Source organism: Solea senegalensis, linkage group LG17 (genome assembly GCF_019176455.1).
Source record: "Solea senegalensis isolate Sse05_10M linkage group LG17, IFAPA_SoseM_1, whole genome shotgun sequence".
Taxonomy (NCBI): Eukaryota; Metazoa; Chordata; class Actinopteri; order Pleuronectiformes; family Soleidae; genus Solea; species Solea senegalensis.
In genome coordinates this window covers 19,323,997-19,341,243 of record NC_058037.1, presented here as the reverse complement: position 1 = coordinate 19,341,243, position 17,247 = coordinate 19,323,997, and the positions used below count along the sequence as shown (strand labels likewise).

The 17,247-nt window shown below is 39.5% G+C and overlaps 2 protein-coding genes across 8 annotated transcripts in view; one reads left to right on the top strand and one right to left on the bottom strand.

The window, feature by feature from the left end:
- LOC122783710 overlaps window positions 1-12,814 on the top strand; it is a 43,994-nt gene extending 31,180 nt beyond the window's left edge. For all 7 annotated transcript variants that reach the window (XR_006362075.1, XR_006362073.1, XR_006362072.1 and 4 more), the window contains 5 exons: window positions 174-239; window positions 2,916-3,018; window positions 8,719-8,878; window positions 12,266-12,350; window positions 12,436-12,814. Coding sequence is in view for 1 of the 7 variants with exons in the window: in XM_044048508.1 (XP_043904443.1) it covers window positions 174-239; window positions 2,916-3,018; window positions 8,719-8,832 (283 nt within the window). In the remaining 6 variants the exon portion in view is untranslated. The remainder of the gene's footprint in view (window positions 1-173; window positions 240-2,915; window positions 3,019-8,718; window positions 8,879-12,265; window positions 12,351-12,435) is intronic.
- A 279-nt stretch (window positions 12,815-13,093) lies between these two features.
- ttll2 (tubulin tyrosine ligase-like family, member 2) lies at window positions 13,094-15,913 on the bottom strand. The gene is made up of 3 exons (XM_044049828.1): window positions 15,535-15,913; window positions 14,063-15,453; window positions 13,094-13,933 (listed from the first exon to the last, which is right to left on the bottom strand). The coding sequence occupies exons 1-3, from the start codon at window positions 15,757-15,759 to the stop codon at window positions 13,591-13,593; spliced, it is 1,959 nt and encodes a 652-aa protein (XP_043905763.1). The 5' UTR covers window positions 15,760-15,913; the 3' UTR covers window positions 13,094-13,590.
- Between the last annotated feature and the right edge of the window lie 1,334 nt (window positions 15,914-17,247).

The window sequence follows — 17,247 nt, the reverse complement described above, 5'->3', positions numbered from 1 at the left end:
TCCATTTCTGGTAAGTAATGCATCATCTCGTCTTCCTCTGCTAAAAAAAATTTGAGACGATTTGTCGCACAAATTTTCCACCTTTGTTCTTCGTCCAATGATCTGAAAGTTTAAGTAAAATTTGTTCGTCTATGTATTTACCTTTTCTTTTCTGTGTGTTTTTTTACTTGTAGGTTTTCAAAAGCAAAGCATGACGTTCCAGATAAACCGGTCATGTGGACATTGTGGGGATTTCACAGGTAAAAAAACACACACTTGTTGTCCAGTTTCTTGTGAAATAGATGTTTTATATCTTGGCACTGCCATGATATGAAGTGATGAATAATCTGCTTCATCTAAACACCTCTGCCTTTGCCAGGAAGTGAGTGTGTGTCATGACCAGTTTAATCTTCTTCTGTGGTTTATTATCTTTTTTATTTTCAGTTGGGTGTTTTTTTTGCTCATGCCACAAGATCAAGATCAATGTAGCCTAAAGTTTTGCTCCAGAACCCCCCTCCACCCCCCAACATTTTTAAAGGCAGATAAAAACATTATTTCAGGCTCACAGGATGAATTCTTATCTCTGTTTTGAATTCCTCATCATCACGTCAAAGTTTTAATTTGGTTTATCGTTTAAGTACAAGCGAAAAAAAAAGTTACCTCATCAGCCTCGATTAAACTAAGATAAAGTGTTGGCACGAACATGTGAGTCGTCTTAGTCAGACTAAAGCAATTTTTTTTTTTTCTTAAAGGCCACATAAATTTAGGCATGATATTGTTGAAATTGCACTTATATTTCTCAAGAAATTTCATGTTTTGTAAAATTATCCTTCATTAAATGTAAAACAAAGGAGAAAAAACATAGGAGTTCTTGTTGTTCTTAGGCTATTATTCTATTATTTTGCTATTTTTACTGGTCCGGCCCCCTTGAGATCAAATTGTGCTGTATGTGGCCCCTGAACAAAAATGAGTTTGACACCCCTACATTACAATAACATTAACTGCTCTCCTGCTTTTATGTTCTTTTATATTTTGCTCTTCTGAAGTTACTCCATGATTTAAATCATACATCCATAGCAACGGAAGTGTATGTTGTGAAAAATGTTGCCTAATTGAAAGCATGTATAGGGTGAAGATTATCGGTCCGAGCACTGAGCCCTGTGGAACTTTAGCTCTTCTGAGGTTATTCCATGATTTAAATCATACATGACACATCTTTCATTTCAGGCCCCTTCTTTAATTGACTTTGACATCCCATAACGTGCAGTTATGTACCTTAGTTATCACACATTTCCTTTTATTGCAACACAAATATTATAATTATAATATTATAATTTTTGTTTATTTGATAGGGACAATGCATATTGATGAACATCTTCAACAATTGAGGATGTAAATATGCCACATTATAGCAACAATGCTAATTGTTCTGTGCTAATGCTAATCTGTAGTCCCTAGGCAGGTTACAATAGACATTTGACAGAAGATAGAACAAAAACAAAAAAGCAGAAACAAAACAACACTATGTGGACAATCTACTGATGAAGGCAGGTCTGGTTTTCATTCATCCAGTTTTTCAGATGGAATTTGAAGGAGACATATGATTGTCGAGGGGTAAATCATTCCAATATGTAGTTCCAATAACTGAAAATGTGGACCGTCCAAAAGTAGTGCACCTGCATGGCACCTCGCAGTCTTCGTGAGCTACGGCCCTTTTTTAAAAAGTGATTCAATGGGTTTGAGCGTTGTGCAAGCAGCAAGTGACCAGGAAGTTACACAGTATTCAATGTGCGAGAGAATCAACAAGTGCAAAAACATTTTAGCAGCATAGAGGAACAAAAAAGGTCTTACTTGTTTAAAGTTTTGTACATTATAGCTTACTGTTTTTTTGAGTCGTTTGATATGGTTTTTAAAAGTTAATATTGGGTCCAGAGTTAGACCAAGGTATTTAAACTCTTTGACCAAGTCAAGTTCAACTCCTTCAGGAAAAATGTTTGATCATTTGAGTTCAATTGGCCTCTTTGCATTAAGTTGTAAATTAGATTTCTTGACCCAGTTCTGCACATTGGTCATAGTTGCTGTCAACAGTTGGGAGGCTTCCTGGGGATTTTTGTCATGTGTGAAAATAACAGCATCATCTACGTACATTTGGATATTAACACTTGAAGATCATTTATAAAAATACTAAATAGAATGGGCCCTAAAATACTGCCCTGGGGGACCCCTGCTGGGCAGCTAAGGTATGCTGAGTTGGTGCCAGACAGGGACACACAAGTAAGACTCGAACCAAAGCAGCGCCTCTGGTGAGAGAACGGGTCAGTTTGGATAAAAGAATTTGGTGGTCGACAGTTTCAAGAGCCTTCTTGAGGTCTAGAAAGACATCGCCTACGCAGGCATGCTTGTCAAGACGACTTTTGACTTTTTCATCAAAAATACTATTTGCAGACTTTGTGGAGTGATGTTTGCGAACTGCATTGGATGTAGGGATGTGTGTTCAGAGTTTAGATGTTCATTCAGTTTCTTTGCCACCCATTTTTCTGCAATCTTCGAGATAGTGGGGAGAATGCTGATTGGTCGATAGTTTGCCATTTCAGTTACACTACAGCAAGCTTTCTTGCGGATGGCACAACATTTTGTTTAAAAAATAACTTTAAAAGATGAGTTATAGGTAAGATTAATGCATCTTTATGAAGTTTTAAAAAATCAATGTTGAGGCCACAAACATCCTTAGCTTTTGAGTCAGGTTGGTTAAACTGTTGAGTTATCCCTCTGACAGAAATAAACCGTTTTCTAATCAAATATCAGCATTAGTAAGAATCTGCTTTTTCTCAGGGGCCTCCTTAGCCCGTGGCCCCTAGCAAACATTACAGTGTACACCTCGTCTTGTGTGTGTGTGTGTGTGTTCTACGTTTTTAAATTCCTTCCTTTGTTTGCAGAGAAAAGGCAAAGAGCAGCTGCACAGGAGGAAACTCCCTGTTCGACAGTGATGAGTGTGAAGACGTGAGGAATCGACACAAACTGGCACTGAGGGAAGATCAGGTCTGAAACTCAAATGTAATATCAGGTCCGCTCCAGAGACTCCAGTGGTACACCCTGGACAGTTCGTACAAAGTGTCCCATATACTATTATAAAGACAGCAGATATGAGCTTGTAAAAATAGGGGCAATGACTAACATAAGAAGCAAATGTGTGTCAATAAAAGGTCAAATCTATCTAAAAAATAGAGTTATGGATAAAAAATATGTTACTTTGAGGATTAATATTTGCTAAAAAGTGAGGTAGGAGATTGTCAGAAGAGTAAAATTTGGTCATTTTTTAAATTATTAATGGGACATCTTTTATGTTTTTATATTTTCTTTTATTGTGAAATGACTGAAAGTGACCAACTAACGAACTAATTGACTACATTTTGTAGTGGTTGTGGTTTGACTTGTATGTGGAACCCACGGAACTTGAAATTCATTGTATTATTTTTTTTATTTTCAGTGGTTTTCCTTTGTTTTGGCAGCTGTCAAAGTCCAAAAGTGTTGCTTCACAACGTGCAGTGTTTCTCATGACATCATGGAGCCTGTTTCACAACACCAGTGCTCTCTCTCTCTCACACACACACACACACACACACACACACACAGTTTCATTCCTCACAGACGAGATCAGGTGAAAAACTGCCGTGTAATAAATAATCTGCTTCAGTAATAAATGATAAATGTCACCACTGCAGCAGAGACTGTAGAACTGACTCTGTCACTGCTGTTTCCATGACAATAACATTGTTCTCCAACAATACTTCCATAAAAGTACAGCAGTTTTTTCCAGAGTCTGGCTCGGGCTCCAGTCACAGGAGATTTTATTCTGGCGGGGTCGCCTCATAAAATTGCAGAGTTGTTTCCAGCTTTTAACTTAAAACCCACTGTGTGAAACTTTTGTTAATATTGGTTTGTACAAACAACATGAAGTAATTTGTTTGCTGCGTTCCTTTTTCTGAAAAGAGGCAAAACCATCAGACCTGACTGGGGGAGCGTTTTTTTGCATATACAGCAGCAGAGCAGGGGCGGGCGCAGACAAATGGCTGTTGTTTTTTAGCAGTAGATTTTACTTTTCCATTGAGGGTTATTTTGAGTGTCAAACACCACAGCATTAACGAAACACTAAACGTTATGAAAACGCTAAAATGTTAAGAAAATGTTATGAAAACACAAAAACGTTTTGAAAACACGAAATTGTTAAGAAAACGTTAGGAAAACACTAAACTTTATGAAAACACAAAAACGTTATGAAAACACAAAAACATTATGAAAACACTAAACGTTAAGAAAACACTAAAGTATTAAGAAAACATAAAAATATTTAGAAAACACTAAAACATTAAGACAACACTAAAACGTTAAGAAAACGTTAGGAAAACACTAAACGTTAAGAAAACACTAAACCATTAAGAAAACATCAAATGAGATTATTTTATATTTTGTTTTAATACATACACCTTAAGGGTAAGGGGTTTCTGGCTCTGATGAGGTAGTGACAGCCACTTCCTGTATTAGAGTTTAGAGTTTATTTATTTAAAATAGGGACAATACATATTAATGGACATATACATGTAAATATGCAAGATTATAGCCAACGGCTAATTTCCAACTTTAGTCCCTTCGGCAGGTTGATGTTAACAAAGGATTAATAAAACAACATTGCCAAGTAGAACAATTAGTCTTAAAAGGTAAAAGTAGTAAAAGGTACCCCAGCAGTTAGTTAATATTAAATAAATATACACGTTTAGGCATGTTTGTGGCAGCAGCGTTGTTCTTCCAATAGCCAAGCTTTAAGATGTTTGGTGAAAGAGGTCAGGGTGGGGAGTTCACGTATTAAATTCCAGGTGTGAGATGCACGGACAGAAAAAGTGGCTTGACCAAAGGCCTCTTTCTAAGAGGAACTACACAGTCACCTCTAGTACCAGCTCTTGTTGATCTGTTTACAAATTCTTGTAATGGAGGAGTTGCTTTGTGATGGAAGATTTTGTAAATCGAGATGGCGTCGATGTATTTAACAGTGTTGTCCCAGTTTAAGCGCTCATGTTTTTTTAATATCTGACAATGATGATGCGTTTTTGGTTTCTATCTAATACTTTCAGAGCTTGTTTATAAACTGTTTCAATCGGCTTTAGTGTCGTCTTACAGGCCGATGCCCAACTTGTTACACAGTAGGACATGTGTGACATGATCATAGTATCAAAATATCATTTTGCTGACTCAAGTATGGTTTTATTTAGCCACGGGAGGTGATTCTTTTTTGATGGTTTTACTTTAGTTTTTCTGGTAAATGCAGATACTGTGTGTCATGAATACAGTATAGTTACCACTAACATGATTATGGGTGAGATAATTATCCCAATTGATATTGTTTAGCGCCTGTGTCAAATTTGGGATCTCCCTCCTTGGTACTCTCACCTGCTCTAATATTGTTTTCTTAGTACAGGAAAATCTAATTTTAGATATCTTTCTTAAGAATAGAATGAAATTGTGGTCTGACAGACCTGTGATCATATTGAACGTCTTGAATTCTCTCGGAAAATACAAGATTTATGCATGTTTCAGACAAAGTAGTTGGCCTAGTAGGACCTAAGGAGTTGGTCACTTTCAGTCATTTCACAATAAAAGAAAATAAAAAACATTTATAACACATATTAATCCTCAAAGTAACATATTTTTTATCCATAACTCTATTTTAAGTAGGAGTAAAGTTAAAATTAGTTAATAGTGATTTTAACTGTCGTTTCGTTTTGTCAAGCTAGTTAATATTTAAATCTCCAAGCACGATAACTTCATTTTTCGTGTCACATTCCTTAAGTAGAGCCTGAAGTTCTGCATAGAAAGCATTAGGGGCTGATGGAGGTTTATACATCCCAATCAATGTTATCCACATTTGTGGAGATTTTAAGACCGATACATTCAAGGTTTTGTACACAGACCCAGTCTATCTGTTTGCACTTTAAGTGTTCCCTTACATAGAACATTACCCCTACACCCCGATTTCCCACCCGTCTTTCCTATAGATACTGTATACTTAGCCAGGTCTCAGACAAACATAAAAAGTGGAGTCTTTGAAGGAGTCGGAGTCCTGGCTAGCTGAGGTGGAGGCCCAGGCAGCATGGGTGGAGGTTCAACTAGCTGAGGTGGGGGTCCAGGCAGCAGAGATGGAGGTCCAGGCAGCAGAGAATGAGGTCCAGGCAGCAAAGATGGAGGTCCAGGCAGCAGAGATGGAGGCCCAGACAACAGAGGTGGAGGTCCAGCTAGCTTAGGTGAGGGCCCAGGCAGCAGAGATGGAGGTCCATGCACCAGAGATGGAGGTCCAGGCAGCAGAGTTGGGGGTCCAGCTAGCTGAGGTGGGGGCCTAGGCAGCAGAAATGGAGACCCAGGTAGCAGAGGTGGAGGACCAGCTAGCTGAGGTGGGGGCCTAGGCAGCAGAAATGGAGACCCAGGCAGCAAAGGTGGAGGCCCAGCTAGCAGAGGTGGAAGCCCTGCTAGTAGAAGTGGAGGCATAGCTGGCAGTGATGTTAGCCCCACTAGCTGAGATAGAGGCCCAGCTAGCACTGGAGGTAGTCCAGCTAATCGTGGGACTAATCCAGTTAAAGATTGAGGCCCAGGATTTAGTTCAACATCACCAGCCAAGTAAAGTATCAGCAAAGTGTCAGTCTCTTCTTCTCTAACTTCTGTTCACATTACCTTCATTCCTGTGGTGATAGGCGCCACTGTGAGGAGACGTGAAATAGTGACGCCAGAGAGTAAATTTGGCTGGAAAATCCATTTATGTCGTATTCACACCAGCTTTGCTTGGACTGAGTCTAGCGGAGACTATTTGGTGGGAATACGACCTTAAATGCGATTTGTTCCCTCAACTTTAGACATTATGTTAATGGGTTTTTCTGTCTGCACGTCGGTCCAACTATAGAGAACACGATTTCTAAAGAATGTCTGGAGGGATTCTTTCAAATTTGTAAAAAAACAAAACAAAAAAAAACCCCAAAGAGTTCACTTTCACTCAACGTTTAGGGAATTTACAAAATTTCTCAGAATTTTATATTGAGAATATTACTGCAAATTCCGTCACATTTTACAGCATGTGACAACAGCTGATTTCCCTGGAATCATGACAGCATTGTTTGTGTCACCTTTTAAACGTCTGCCACTCCCATTTTCACCACACACACATTCTGCAAGACAGATGTGGACAAGTCTCCTCTTGAGCGCGGCTGCTGTGAAAAACTCTGAAAGAGAAAGAGAGGGAGAGGAAAAAGCTGCTCTTCTTTGACAGATGTAAGTTCAACATTGGAAACACTGGATTTGAAAAGGAGGAGTGAGGAAACGAAGCCAGAGCTGTCAGATTCCACGCACGTCCACATGGAGTAGAGACACAGTTTAGCATAGCTCGTAGCTCAGGTGTATTTTTGTTGGACATAAATCAATCTCAGCTTTTATTACCTGTTGAGGTTTTACAGCGTTACAAAGCAGCAGCAGGTAAAAGGCGGGGCCGAGTTGTTATTAGTGACACAGTGAAGGAAGAAATTAAGATAATCTTCTTCTTCAGAGACGTTTTCACAAGCTACTCAACCTGATAAAGTCACTGTCTGTGAAATCCTTACATTAAAGTGCACAATAAATAAACCTGTGAGCGGTTAAAGAAGGTGGCGATTCACACCATTCCCATTAATAATGGTTATTATTTTGCATTTATTTTAACACTTTAAAATTTATCATTTACAAGATCTGATTGATAGAATAAATGATATTGAGAGTCTGGAGTTTTTAAAAAGTAATGATCTGTACAATGTTTTAAAAAGCCATTTTTTTGACAACAAATTAATTTATTGTCATTTAATTCAATTTAATTTAATTAATAAATGTATTGAATCCAGCAGCTGTGAAATATCAAGAAATTATAACTATTCAACAAATGTGTCCTCATCTTCTCTGTTTTAATTATTAACACTAACTATACCATTTTATTATCAAGTAAAAGTGTGATTAAATATTTGAAAAGTATGTTTTTTTGGATGATAAATGAACTTTATTGATGCCAGTAGCAGCGAAATATCAAGAAAATAACACGACACCACAAACATATCCCCATCTTCCCTGTTTTAGTCTTTTAAAAAATAGCTTTACCATGTTTCCATGAAAATCATCCTCATCTTCCCCTATGTATACATATATACAGTATATATTTCACGTTAGGGCTGTGGAATTAGTGGAATCTTGTGTTTTAATTACGATTACGGCCCAGAAGAAGGCGAGATGCTAACGCAGCAGTGAACAGGACGTTAGCATAAGCGTTAGCCAGAACAAACATGGCTGACAGCAGACATAGGAAGCTTTTGCTGCGTGTTTGGAACTTGAATGAATTGTGATTTTGTTTAAAACCGTTCAGATTAATTAATGTTTTCTTATAGATCACAGAACCTTTTACATACGACGTTAGATAGTCGTGACAAAAAAGTTGTGGTTTTACACTTTGAATTGCTACCAAATCCAAAAATGTATGTTTTTCAGAATGACGCGAAAACGTCGGTGCTGTCACTTTTGTTTGGACTTAAATGAACTGTTTTCTGTCGTCAGTCTTCAGGTGCAACACTGAGCCGTTAAAATGAGTGAAAATGCGTAAATAATTTTGTACAAACATTTACACACAGACTCCCACTGGTTTGAGTGAACACATGTGTGTGTGTGTGTGTGTGTGTGTCCAAACAGAGAGAAAGCGAATGGTCTGAAGTGAATCGACAGCTCCACGAGCTGATGATGAGAGAAAACTCTGAGCCAAGAAGGAAACTCAGCCGCACCACAGCGCCCTCTCCTGGCCAATAGGTGCACCGCACCAACACGCTCTCAGAAGCTGCAGTTAGAAAAAGAGGTATCTTTAAACTTTTATGTTCCTTTTTTTTCTGCTCAAATCACATCAACATAACTTCATCATACCTTTAATAATATAAATATTAAAATGATTCAGTAATTTAGAGCTTAAAAATACGTGTCACATCCTCATCTTCCTTTTTTTTCAACCCTTAACATTAGCTTTACTATTTCACCATTCAAAATTACTACAAATACAATAAATGTATAAAGTAAAGCTTACAAAAGGCAGTTTTTGGCACAATCAATGGACTTTAATGATCCCAGCAGCAGTCAGAGATCAAGAAAATAAGACTACCGCAAACATATCCTCATGTTCCCCTGTTTTTAACCTTAACATTAGTTTGCCATGTAATTATAAAAAGTTACATCCTTAATATTAGCTTTACCACGTTTCCATCAAAAGTTACAAATAAATACATTACAATGATTCAGTAAAAGTGTCATTATATGTTTAAAATAGTTTGTTTTTTTAATACAATAAAATGAACTTTAACGACAGCAAAGTATCAGGAAAATAAAACACTGCTCCAAAAACTATAAGTAATAAAACACACAATCTTTATCAATAAAGTGACTTTGGTGAAAAACATTCACAGGAAGAGAAATGTTTGCTTTTATCTGCAGAGATTTAACCATTTTCTCACTCGTGTTTAGTTCAGTGAAAGAACGAGATAAACAAAGTTCTTTAAAGTTTATCTAAAACCAACTTCCCTCAGAGGCTGAAACTTTGTTTTTCTTTGAGGTTTTATTTCAAATCTGACTCTGTGATACGATCAAAAATCACCTGCTCGTGTGCAGACGCACGTTCTCTGCGATAGCATCGTTAAAAAGCTGCCGTATAAGGTCGTCTGTGCGCGGAACAAAAGAATAATTCATGTCAGGAACGGAGCGTGGACGCCTGCTGTCAGCTCACTTTAACGTGAGGTTCAGCAGAGTTCAGTCTCAGCGTCATGTGACCACTGAAGTTCTGACAAAGCCGAGGATTAAAGAGCGAGAGTCTGACACTAAACACCGACTTTGTGCAGGAAATTCAAAGTCTGGAAGGAAGGAAAGACAAAAAGAAGGAGACTGACACAAGCACCAAAAAACTGGGTTCATTTAGGCTCAGCAGACTCTCAGGAAATCAACCTTTAATGGCTTTGAATGTGAGGAAATGTACTGTAATGATTAATGTGTGTGTGAGATGATTCACCTGCTGCTGCAGATGTTAGAAAGAATGTAGCTGTGCTGCCCTCTACTGGACTCAGTGGGCTTTACATTCAAATAAACTCATGCTCATCTGTCACTTATTTTATCGATCAACTGATTCATTGTTTGGTTCAGAAAATGTTTCTCAAATGTCTTGTTTTTTCCACTAATGGTTCTTATTGGTGGTGGTTCTTCTTCTTCTTGGTGGGAGTGGTTCTTCTTCCTGGTTGTTCCTCTATTTCCTGGTGGTTCTTCTTCTTGGTGGTGGTGGTGGTTCTTCTTCTTCCTGGTGCTTCTTCTTCTTGGTTGTTCCTCTACTTTCTGGTGGTTCTTCTTCTTGGTGGGGTGGTTCTTCTTCTTCTTGGTGGTGGTGGTTCTTCTTCTTCTTGGTGGAGTGGTTCTTCTTATTGGTGGTTCTTCTTCTTGGTTGTTCCTCTACTTCCTGGTGGTTCTTCTTCTTGGTGGGTGGTTCTTCTTCTTCTGGTGGTGGTTCTTTCTTGCTTGACTCTACTTCCTGGTAGTTCTTCTTCTTGGTGGTGGTTTGGTTTCTTCTTGAGGGTGGTTCTTCTTCTTCTGGTGGAGTGGTTCTTCTTCTTTCCTCTTCTCTTCTTGGTTGTTCCTCTACTTTCTGGTGGTTCTTCTTCTTGGTGGGGGTGGTTCTTCTTCTTCTTCTTCTTGGTTGTTCCTCTACTTCCTGGTGCTTCTTCTTCTTGGTTGTTCCTCTACTTCCTGGTGGTGGTGGTGGTGGTTCTTCTTCTTCCTGGTGGTTCTTCTTCTTGGTGAGGGTGGTAGATGATAGAAGTCCTTCCACTTCTTTAAAAAAATATTTTTGACAGTGACTTTATCAGGTTTACTACATGTTATTATTATTATTATTATTATTATCATCATCATTATTATTATTATTATTATTATCATCATCATTATTATTATTATTATCATTATTATTATTGGCATCATTATTATTATCATAAGAATAAATTATAGACCAGCTGTATGAAGAAACACCAAACCCACTCCAACAGCAAGCTGACAAACACGTGGCGATGCCCGTTCCCGCTGTTAAAAATGTGTTGCAGTGACTCTTGTTGGCGTCTGTAACTCTTCACATTTGCGTCTCCACGTTTAAATCTCGCAGCCGTGGAATAATTCACATCGTATATAAAGACGAGCTAAGTGGTTTTTAAGCGCCTCCGCAATAATTGATGAGTTTGGACAAAAGACGGTGTCAAAGTGCCGACCTCATCACATGTTCATGAAGAAGTGGATCATGTTTCTGTCACTGCTCACACCTGATTTCACCTCCACTGTCTGTGTATATACAGTTATTTATGTGTTTATTCTGTCTTGTAAGATGGTGCATTTTTGAGGTACCTCAAACAAATTTGCCAAATGTTAAACCTTCAACCTTCTAGTTAAGATTTGTGTGTAAATATTTTATGTGACATAGATAAAATTAAGGTTTAATGATTTTTTTGGGTCACGATAATTTGCCATCTTTAAAAAAGTAAATTTAGAATCCTGAAAAATTCAAATTGCAACATGAAAACTGGAACAGATGCATTTTATAATTGGATTAAATAACTATTTCAGTGTCAAAGATTTGTTCACAGCAAAGTCAAAAATCATAATAACAATAAATAATAAATACAGTCCATTTTTGTGTCAGTTAATTATTTTTTTGACTGTTTTATGTTAAAAAATGCATTTCAGACTAAATGGAAGCATTTTATAAATTATATTTATAAATGTTTTATTATGTTTTTAAATTAATAACAGTGGTTGTTACATTTAAAAGAATAAAAATCACATAATGTAGCAAAAAACCCAAAACACAGGTGAATCGACGTCTGTCAAACACCTGAAAACCGGAGACTTTCAGTGACAACGCGAGGAACGAGCAGAAGATTAAATCTGTCAAGTTCTTTAACGGAGACGAAAAACACATTCTGAGCGACGGGAAAGTGGTGACTTCTGTGTTTCCTTCACTGAAACCTTTGTGTTTTGTTTGACCTTTTCAAAGAAATGTCATAAACCATACAGAGTGAGGACGTCCTGGATGCTCCTCACTTCTTTAAGGGGATTTTGGGGGTTGAGACCTGGTTTTAGGGTTAGGCACTTAAAGTAAGGGGTTAGGGAGTGCTTTATGTCCCTGATGTGTCCTCACTAGGATATAAAAACAGCTTTTGTGTTACAGGTGCATTTCTATGCCGCGTCACAAACCACACGCGTGTCCTACCCGTGTGGTCTGCAGCTTCTTCACTTCCTCAACAAACAGATCGGTACGTGGACAAATGTAAATGGACAAAAACCATCAGTCACAGTGTGTCTCACAGTGATGTCTCTCTGTCCGCCATGATGTCAAAGAGTGGAGACATCCTGGAGGGAGGCGAGAGATCTTATTTCCAGACCAGACCCTGAAGTTCGTGGAGTCTGGAGGCAGCGAGACGACGACAATCTTCAGCGACGGTACCGTCGTCCACATAGCGCCGAACGTGAGACTCCAGTCAGACATCAATAAATAATCAATAGTGATATCACTGAGTTCTGATATCAGCTGTTTAATAATGGATCCAAACACAGGCGAGTTAAAGGTACAGTGTGTGAATTTTACTGTCAACAGTTTCATCTTCAGTATCTGACAGATAATCAAGTTTTCCGACAAATATTTTGCACCAAAAAACTGCAACTAATCTTGTATAAAGTACCTTAAAGTCATGTAAAAGTATGTTAACAGAAAATGACTTTTTTTTTAATAATATTACTAAAGTAAAAGTGTTAAAGTATGACATTTACTGTCCATATCAAAAGTCATTTTGGTAGGGCGAGTAGTCTTTCAACTGGAAGGTTGTGGGTTCAATTCCTGGCTCAACTAGTCAATGTGTTCTTGAGCAAAGACACTTTAACCCCATGTGTGTGAATGTGTGATAACTGTAGTGTAAAGCAGTTCATCAAGTCTAGAAAAGCTCTATATAAATACAGACCATAATACCAACTCTTCTTCTTCTGATTTTACTTGGTAGTAACGAGTGACACCGATAGAGGAAATGTAGTTGCCAGAAATGTGAAGTACTTAAGAACAGTAACAAAGTTATTGGCAGTAAACATAGCAGTGTTTGTACGAGTGGCGGCCATCTTGGTAGCCTGTCTCAGGGTCGTGAGGTTTCTGCGACGTTCTGACTTGGTCAATCGGACTTCTTTCTACTGGAATGCTCCATAAAAAGAATTTTATACATTGGAACATTCTCAATCTTCTCATAAACTGTTTTTTTTTGTCTTTAATTCATGTGCGGCGAGAAAACGGTGGAGTTTCCCAATGGTCACAGAGAAATCCACACCTCCCACTTTAGGAGGAGGGAGTTCCCAGACGGAACGGTGAGGACCATTTACACTGACGGACAGGAAAACAGAGTCTGAACTGTGTTGTCTGATCCTCACAACTTTAAGGTCTTTTTGAGGGTTATGGTTTAGGTTAAAGGTCTCGAGTGAAATCTTTTCCCATAATTGCGTCTTTCCGTCACGTCACCTGCTCTGACTGATAAACGGAGGATCCGTCGGGCCCCAGAACAGAGAATCAAACTCTTCCTCATGGTCTGATTCCATCGTCCTCCTCTCCTCTTCCTCCTCTTCCTCTCTCCTGTTCTTCGTCTTGTCCGACTGCGGTGATATCAGCCGAGCTGTCGTCTTCTGGAGCTCGTGTACGACGCTCTTCACGTCCAGTTTGTGCTGCGAGGCCTTCAGGGAGGCTCGGTTGAACGGGAACGTCCGTATGAAGTCTCCCACTCTGAGCGGAGGGACGCGTTGTCCCGTCGTTGTTGTGGTTACGTCTGAAGGAGGAGTCGCCGCGGTTGATGCGTGACTCCCACTGTGAAAACATCATGGTTTAGAGAGGGGAACAATCAATGGATTATTACCAGCCAAAGAACCCAAAGAATGGTTCCGCTCTGTATGTAAACAGATCTGAAGCTGGACAATCAGACCTTGTTACGCTTACATACGTATGAAAACACAGCTGTAACGTAGAGTTAAATACCTGTAAATGTTGGGGAGTTTCCAGGACACAGCTGAGCGTCTGAATCCCGTCGTCCTCTGTGCGATCTCAGGTTTCCTTGAGCAAACGTCTGACATTCCTGAGAGCTTCCCCTCAGCTTCTGTTTCAATGCTGTCAGGGTTTGAAACCTCAGACACGTGAAGACTCCTGTTATCCTTCAGCCACGGTACAAGGCCTGGCCGTAAGTGTCTGTTCACCACTGACTCGTTTGTCCTTGACTGCGGGTCAAATATCAGGTTCAGAGTCTTGTCGGCGTGAGTTCTGTTCACCGCTGTGGTCGTAAATACTTTGCTCCTGTTTAAATCAACCGGAGGCAGGCGTCTGTGGTAGTTTGTGCCAAAAGCGTCTCGTCTGGATTGTCTCTGGTTCACGTTCTTGGAGCGGTGAAGAGGTTTTAGTGGAGGTAGCGTGCGGGTTTGCGAGGACTGGATGTTTCCCGTCGTCCTCTGAAGATGTGGTTCTTGAAGCGCAGAGAGCGCAGATTTATGAAGAGTACAGGAGCTCTTGCATTCATGATTCTGATATGCTCTCTCTCTTAAACCGTCGGCCGACGTGTAGTTCATCAAATCGATCAGATCGCTAACGAGTCCTTTCTTGACCGCGATGTCCGCTTGGCAGTCCAGAGTCAGCGCCGGGCTGTAGTTGACCTCCAGCAGCCAGGGTTTGAAGTTGGCGTCAATGAGGATATCGAAACCAAACAGCTCCACGCAGTTTGGACAGGACGGGACTGACGGAGCAATGGTGAGGAGCGTCAGGGTCACGATGTTGTTGATCCTCTGCCACAGAAGGAGCTCGTCCATGTGCTGGCTGTGGAGAAAGTGCCGGAACTTGCTCAGCGTCCACTTGCATCCTTGGCCCACTCTCTCCTTTTGGGTTTTGTAAAACGGGCCGAGCTTGTTGATGCTGGTGTTGGTGAGGTGAGCGTACAGGTTGTGTAGGGACGACAGGTTGTACTTCTCCGTGGCGAAGCGCACCAGTCCCTCCTGGTGAACGTAGACGGTGAGCGGGTGGAAGCTCTTCACGCACACGTAGATCCTCAGGTCAAACTTGTAGCCGGAGATAAGGAGAGGGTCGCTGACGTACCGCTGTACGATAACAGAGCAGTCGTACACCAGGTCTTTGATGTCCTCGAAGATGAAGATCCCTCTTCCTCTAGAAAGATCCACAGGTTTACAAATCCAGAAGACGGACGATCCACTGGCCGCATGAAGTTTCTTGTATTCGGTCAGAAAGCGGGTGTAGTCGTTGGGGAGGATGAAGGCGTTGGGACTGAAGTCATAAAGAGACGAACCGCACGTGGCTCTCATTCGCCTCAGGTTTCGTGCCAGGAAGTCCTTCAAAAGAAAAGCACACATCATCATCAGAGTTCTCTACACACTTACTGAACGCATCAGATCGTTCAGGAATTATCGTACCTTGCGTGTAATGCCAATGGTTTTGGGATGGTGGTTGAGGCGCTGCCACGGCAACAGGTTGTGATATTCCGAGCTGCGGAATGCAGAGCCGCGCCAGTAGAGGTTCCAGTCCTTCTCCTCTCGTTCTCCGCCGTCGTACTCCTCCCATCCTCGCTCCAGGAGAACCTCCCTCACCAGCTCTGGACCTCGGTCGTGCAGCCTGAACACCAGCGACGACGCAGCCATGAAACATCGCAAACTGTAGGAACATCAGAAACATGGAGAATCACAACATTATTATTTATTCTTTTAAACCTATTTGGGTTGAGACCGTAGAGCATATATAAAATGTAGATGTAGTTTTTGGTTTGCTGGTTGAGGACCTGGAAGTAAGAATAGAACAGATAGATACTTAACTAGTCAGCTAGCATAGATAGATATTTAGTGCAAGTGTGCAGTTTTTTCCAAAGTAATTAAGGTAAAGGGATTTGAAATGTGCATAGCCACCAGGGGGAGACACTTCTAGTTGCAAAAAGACAACTCTTGGAAAAGAAGCGTCTAATTTTCCACTTGCAGCCTTTTGAAGCTTTAAAAAATCTTTACAGCCGACGTACTGACCTGTGGTCACTTGGTCTCAACCAAGTGGGCGGTCACCAAATACATTTATATTATTTTTTACAGCCCTTTCGTTCAATATTATACATAAATATCACATACTATAAATGTTTTGCAAATCTGAGCTACAAGACAGAATTTTTTTGTTTTTGCTAAAATTCTGTAGCCAGACACATGAAATCAGTGGTTGAATCAGTGAGACAAAAAAAGCCAAATATATATGTATATATACACATATATATACATATATACATATATATATACATATATATACATATGTGTGTGTGTGTATATATGTATATATATATACATACATATATATACATATACATATATGTATATATGCTGGAGAAGTTTGCAGTAAAACATTTAAATGTGCAGCTGACTGATGTATTTTCTAAAATGTATTTTAGAAACATTTCTTTCCCATTTCACAGGCTGTAAAGAATTAACAGTAAAACAAACACTCGAAAGGACACATTTCCAAGAAATGATTATCGTTACAAATATTTAAATTTAAAAAGTGATCGTTCTTACCTTTTAAAAGCTGAAAGCACGCGTAGTGTGATATTGTCGTTGAGGTCAGTGAAAGCAGAGTCAGTGTTGACAGGCAGCTTGTTCTCGTGGCTCCTCCCACTCACCACACACAGGTGTGTAACTGTCTCACAGGTAAGGTGATCGTTTTCGTCGTCTATTGTTCACACTGTGTCGTTAGCTGCTGCTTTCATAGAGATAATGAAGGTTTGCACAGCCATTAAACACCATGCACTTATTTGTTAGTTGCTTGTTTACATTTGTTTTCATTCTTCTATGAGCCATTGTCTTGTGTTCTTCATGGTTTAAATCTAATGGGAAATGTTGTGCATTTATACATTTCACACTTGTTTGTAGAGGATTACGGTGACATGAAAATGTTATTGAAAACAAAGTGAAAAATAAAATGAATTTTCACATTTGCTTAAAAAAAAAAAGCCCTAATCCACCCTGTGCCTTCATAACTTTGTATAAATTGCACTGTGCCCATAAATCAGTTTTATTCTATTTTCTGTACAGCCATTTTGAATTTCCTTCAAATTTTATACTTTTGTTCTTCCATTTTCTTTGTAAAGCCATTTATAG

Bases quoted from the DNA above. Each gene is read 5' to 3' on its own strand.
- ttll2 (XM_044049828.1), bottom strand. From the start codon at position 15,759: ATGGCTGCGTCGTCGCTGGTGTTCAGGCTGCACGACCGAGGTCCAGAG. The intron at 15,454-15,534 runs GTACGATAATTC...TTTCTTTTGAAG, and splicing joins CCATTGGCATTACACGCAAG to GACTTCCTGGCACGAAACCT. The intron at 13,934-14,062 runs GTAAGCGTAACA...ATGTTTTCACAG, and splicing joins AGCTGTGTTTTCATACGTAT to TGGGAGTCACGCATCAACCG.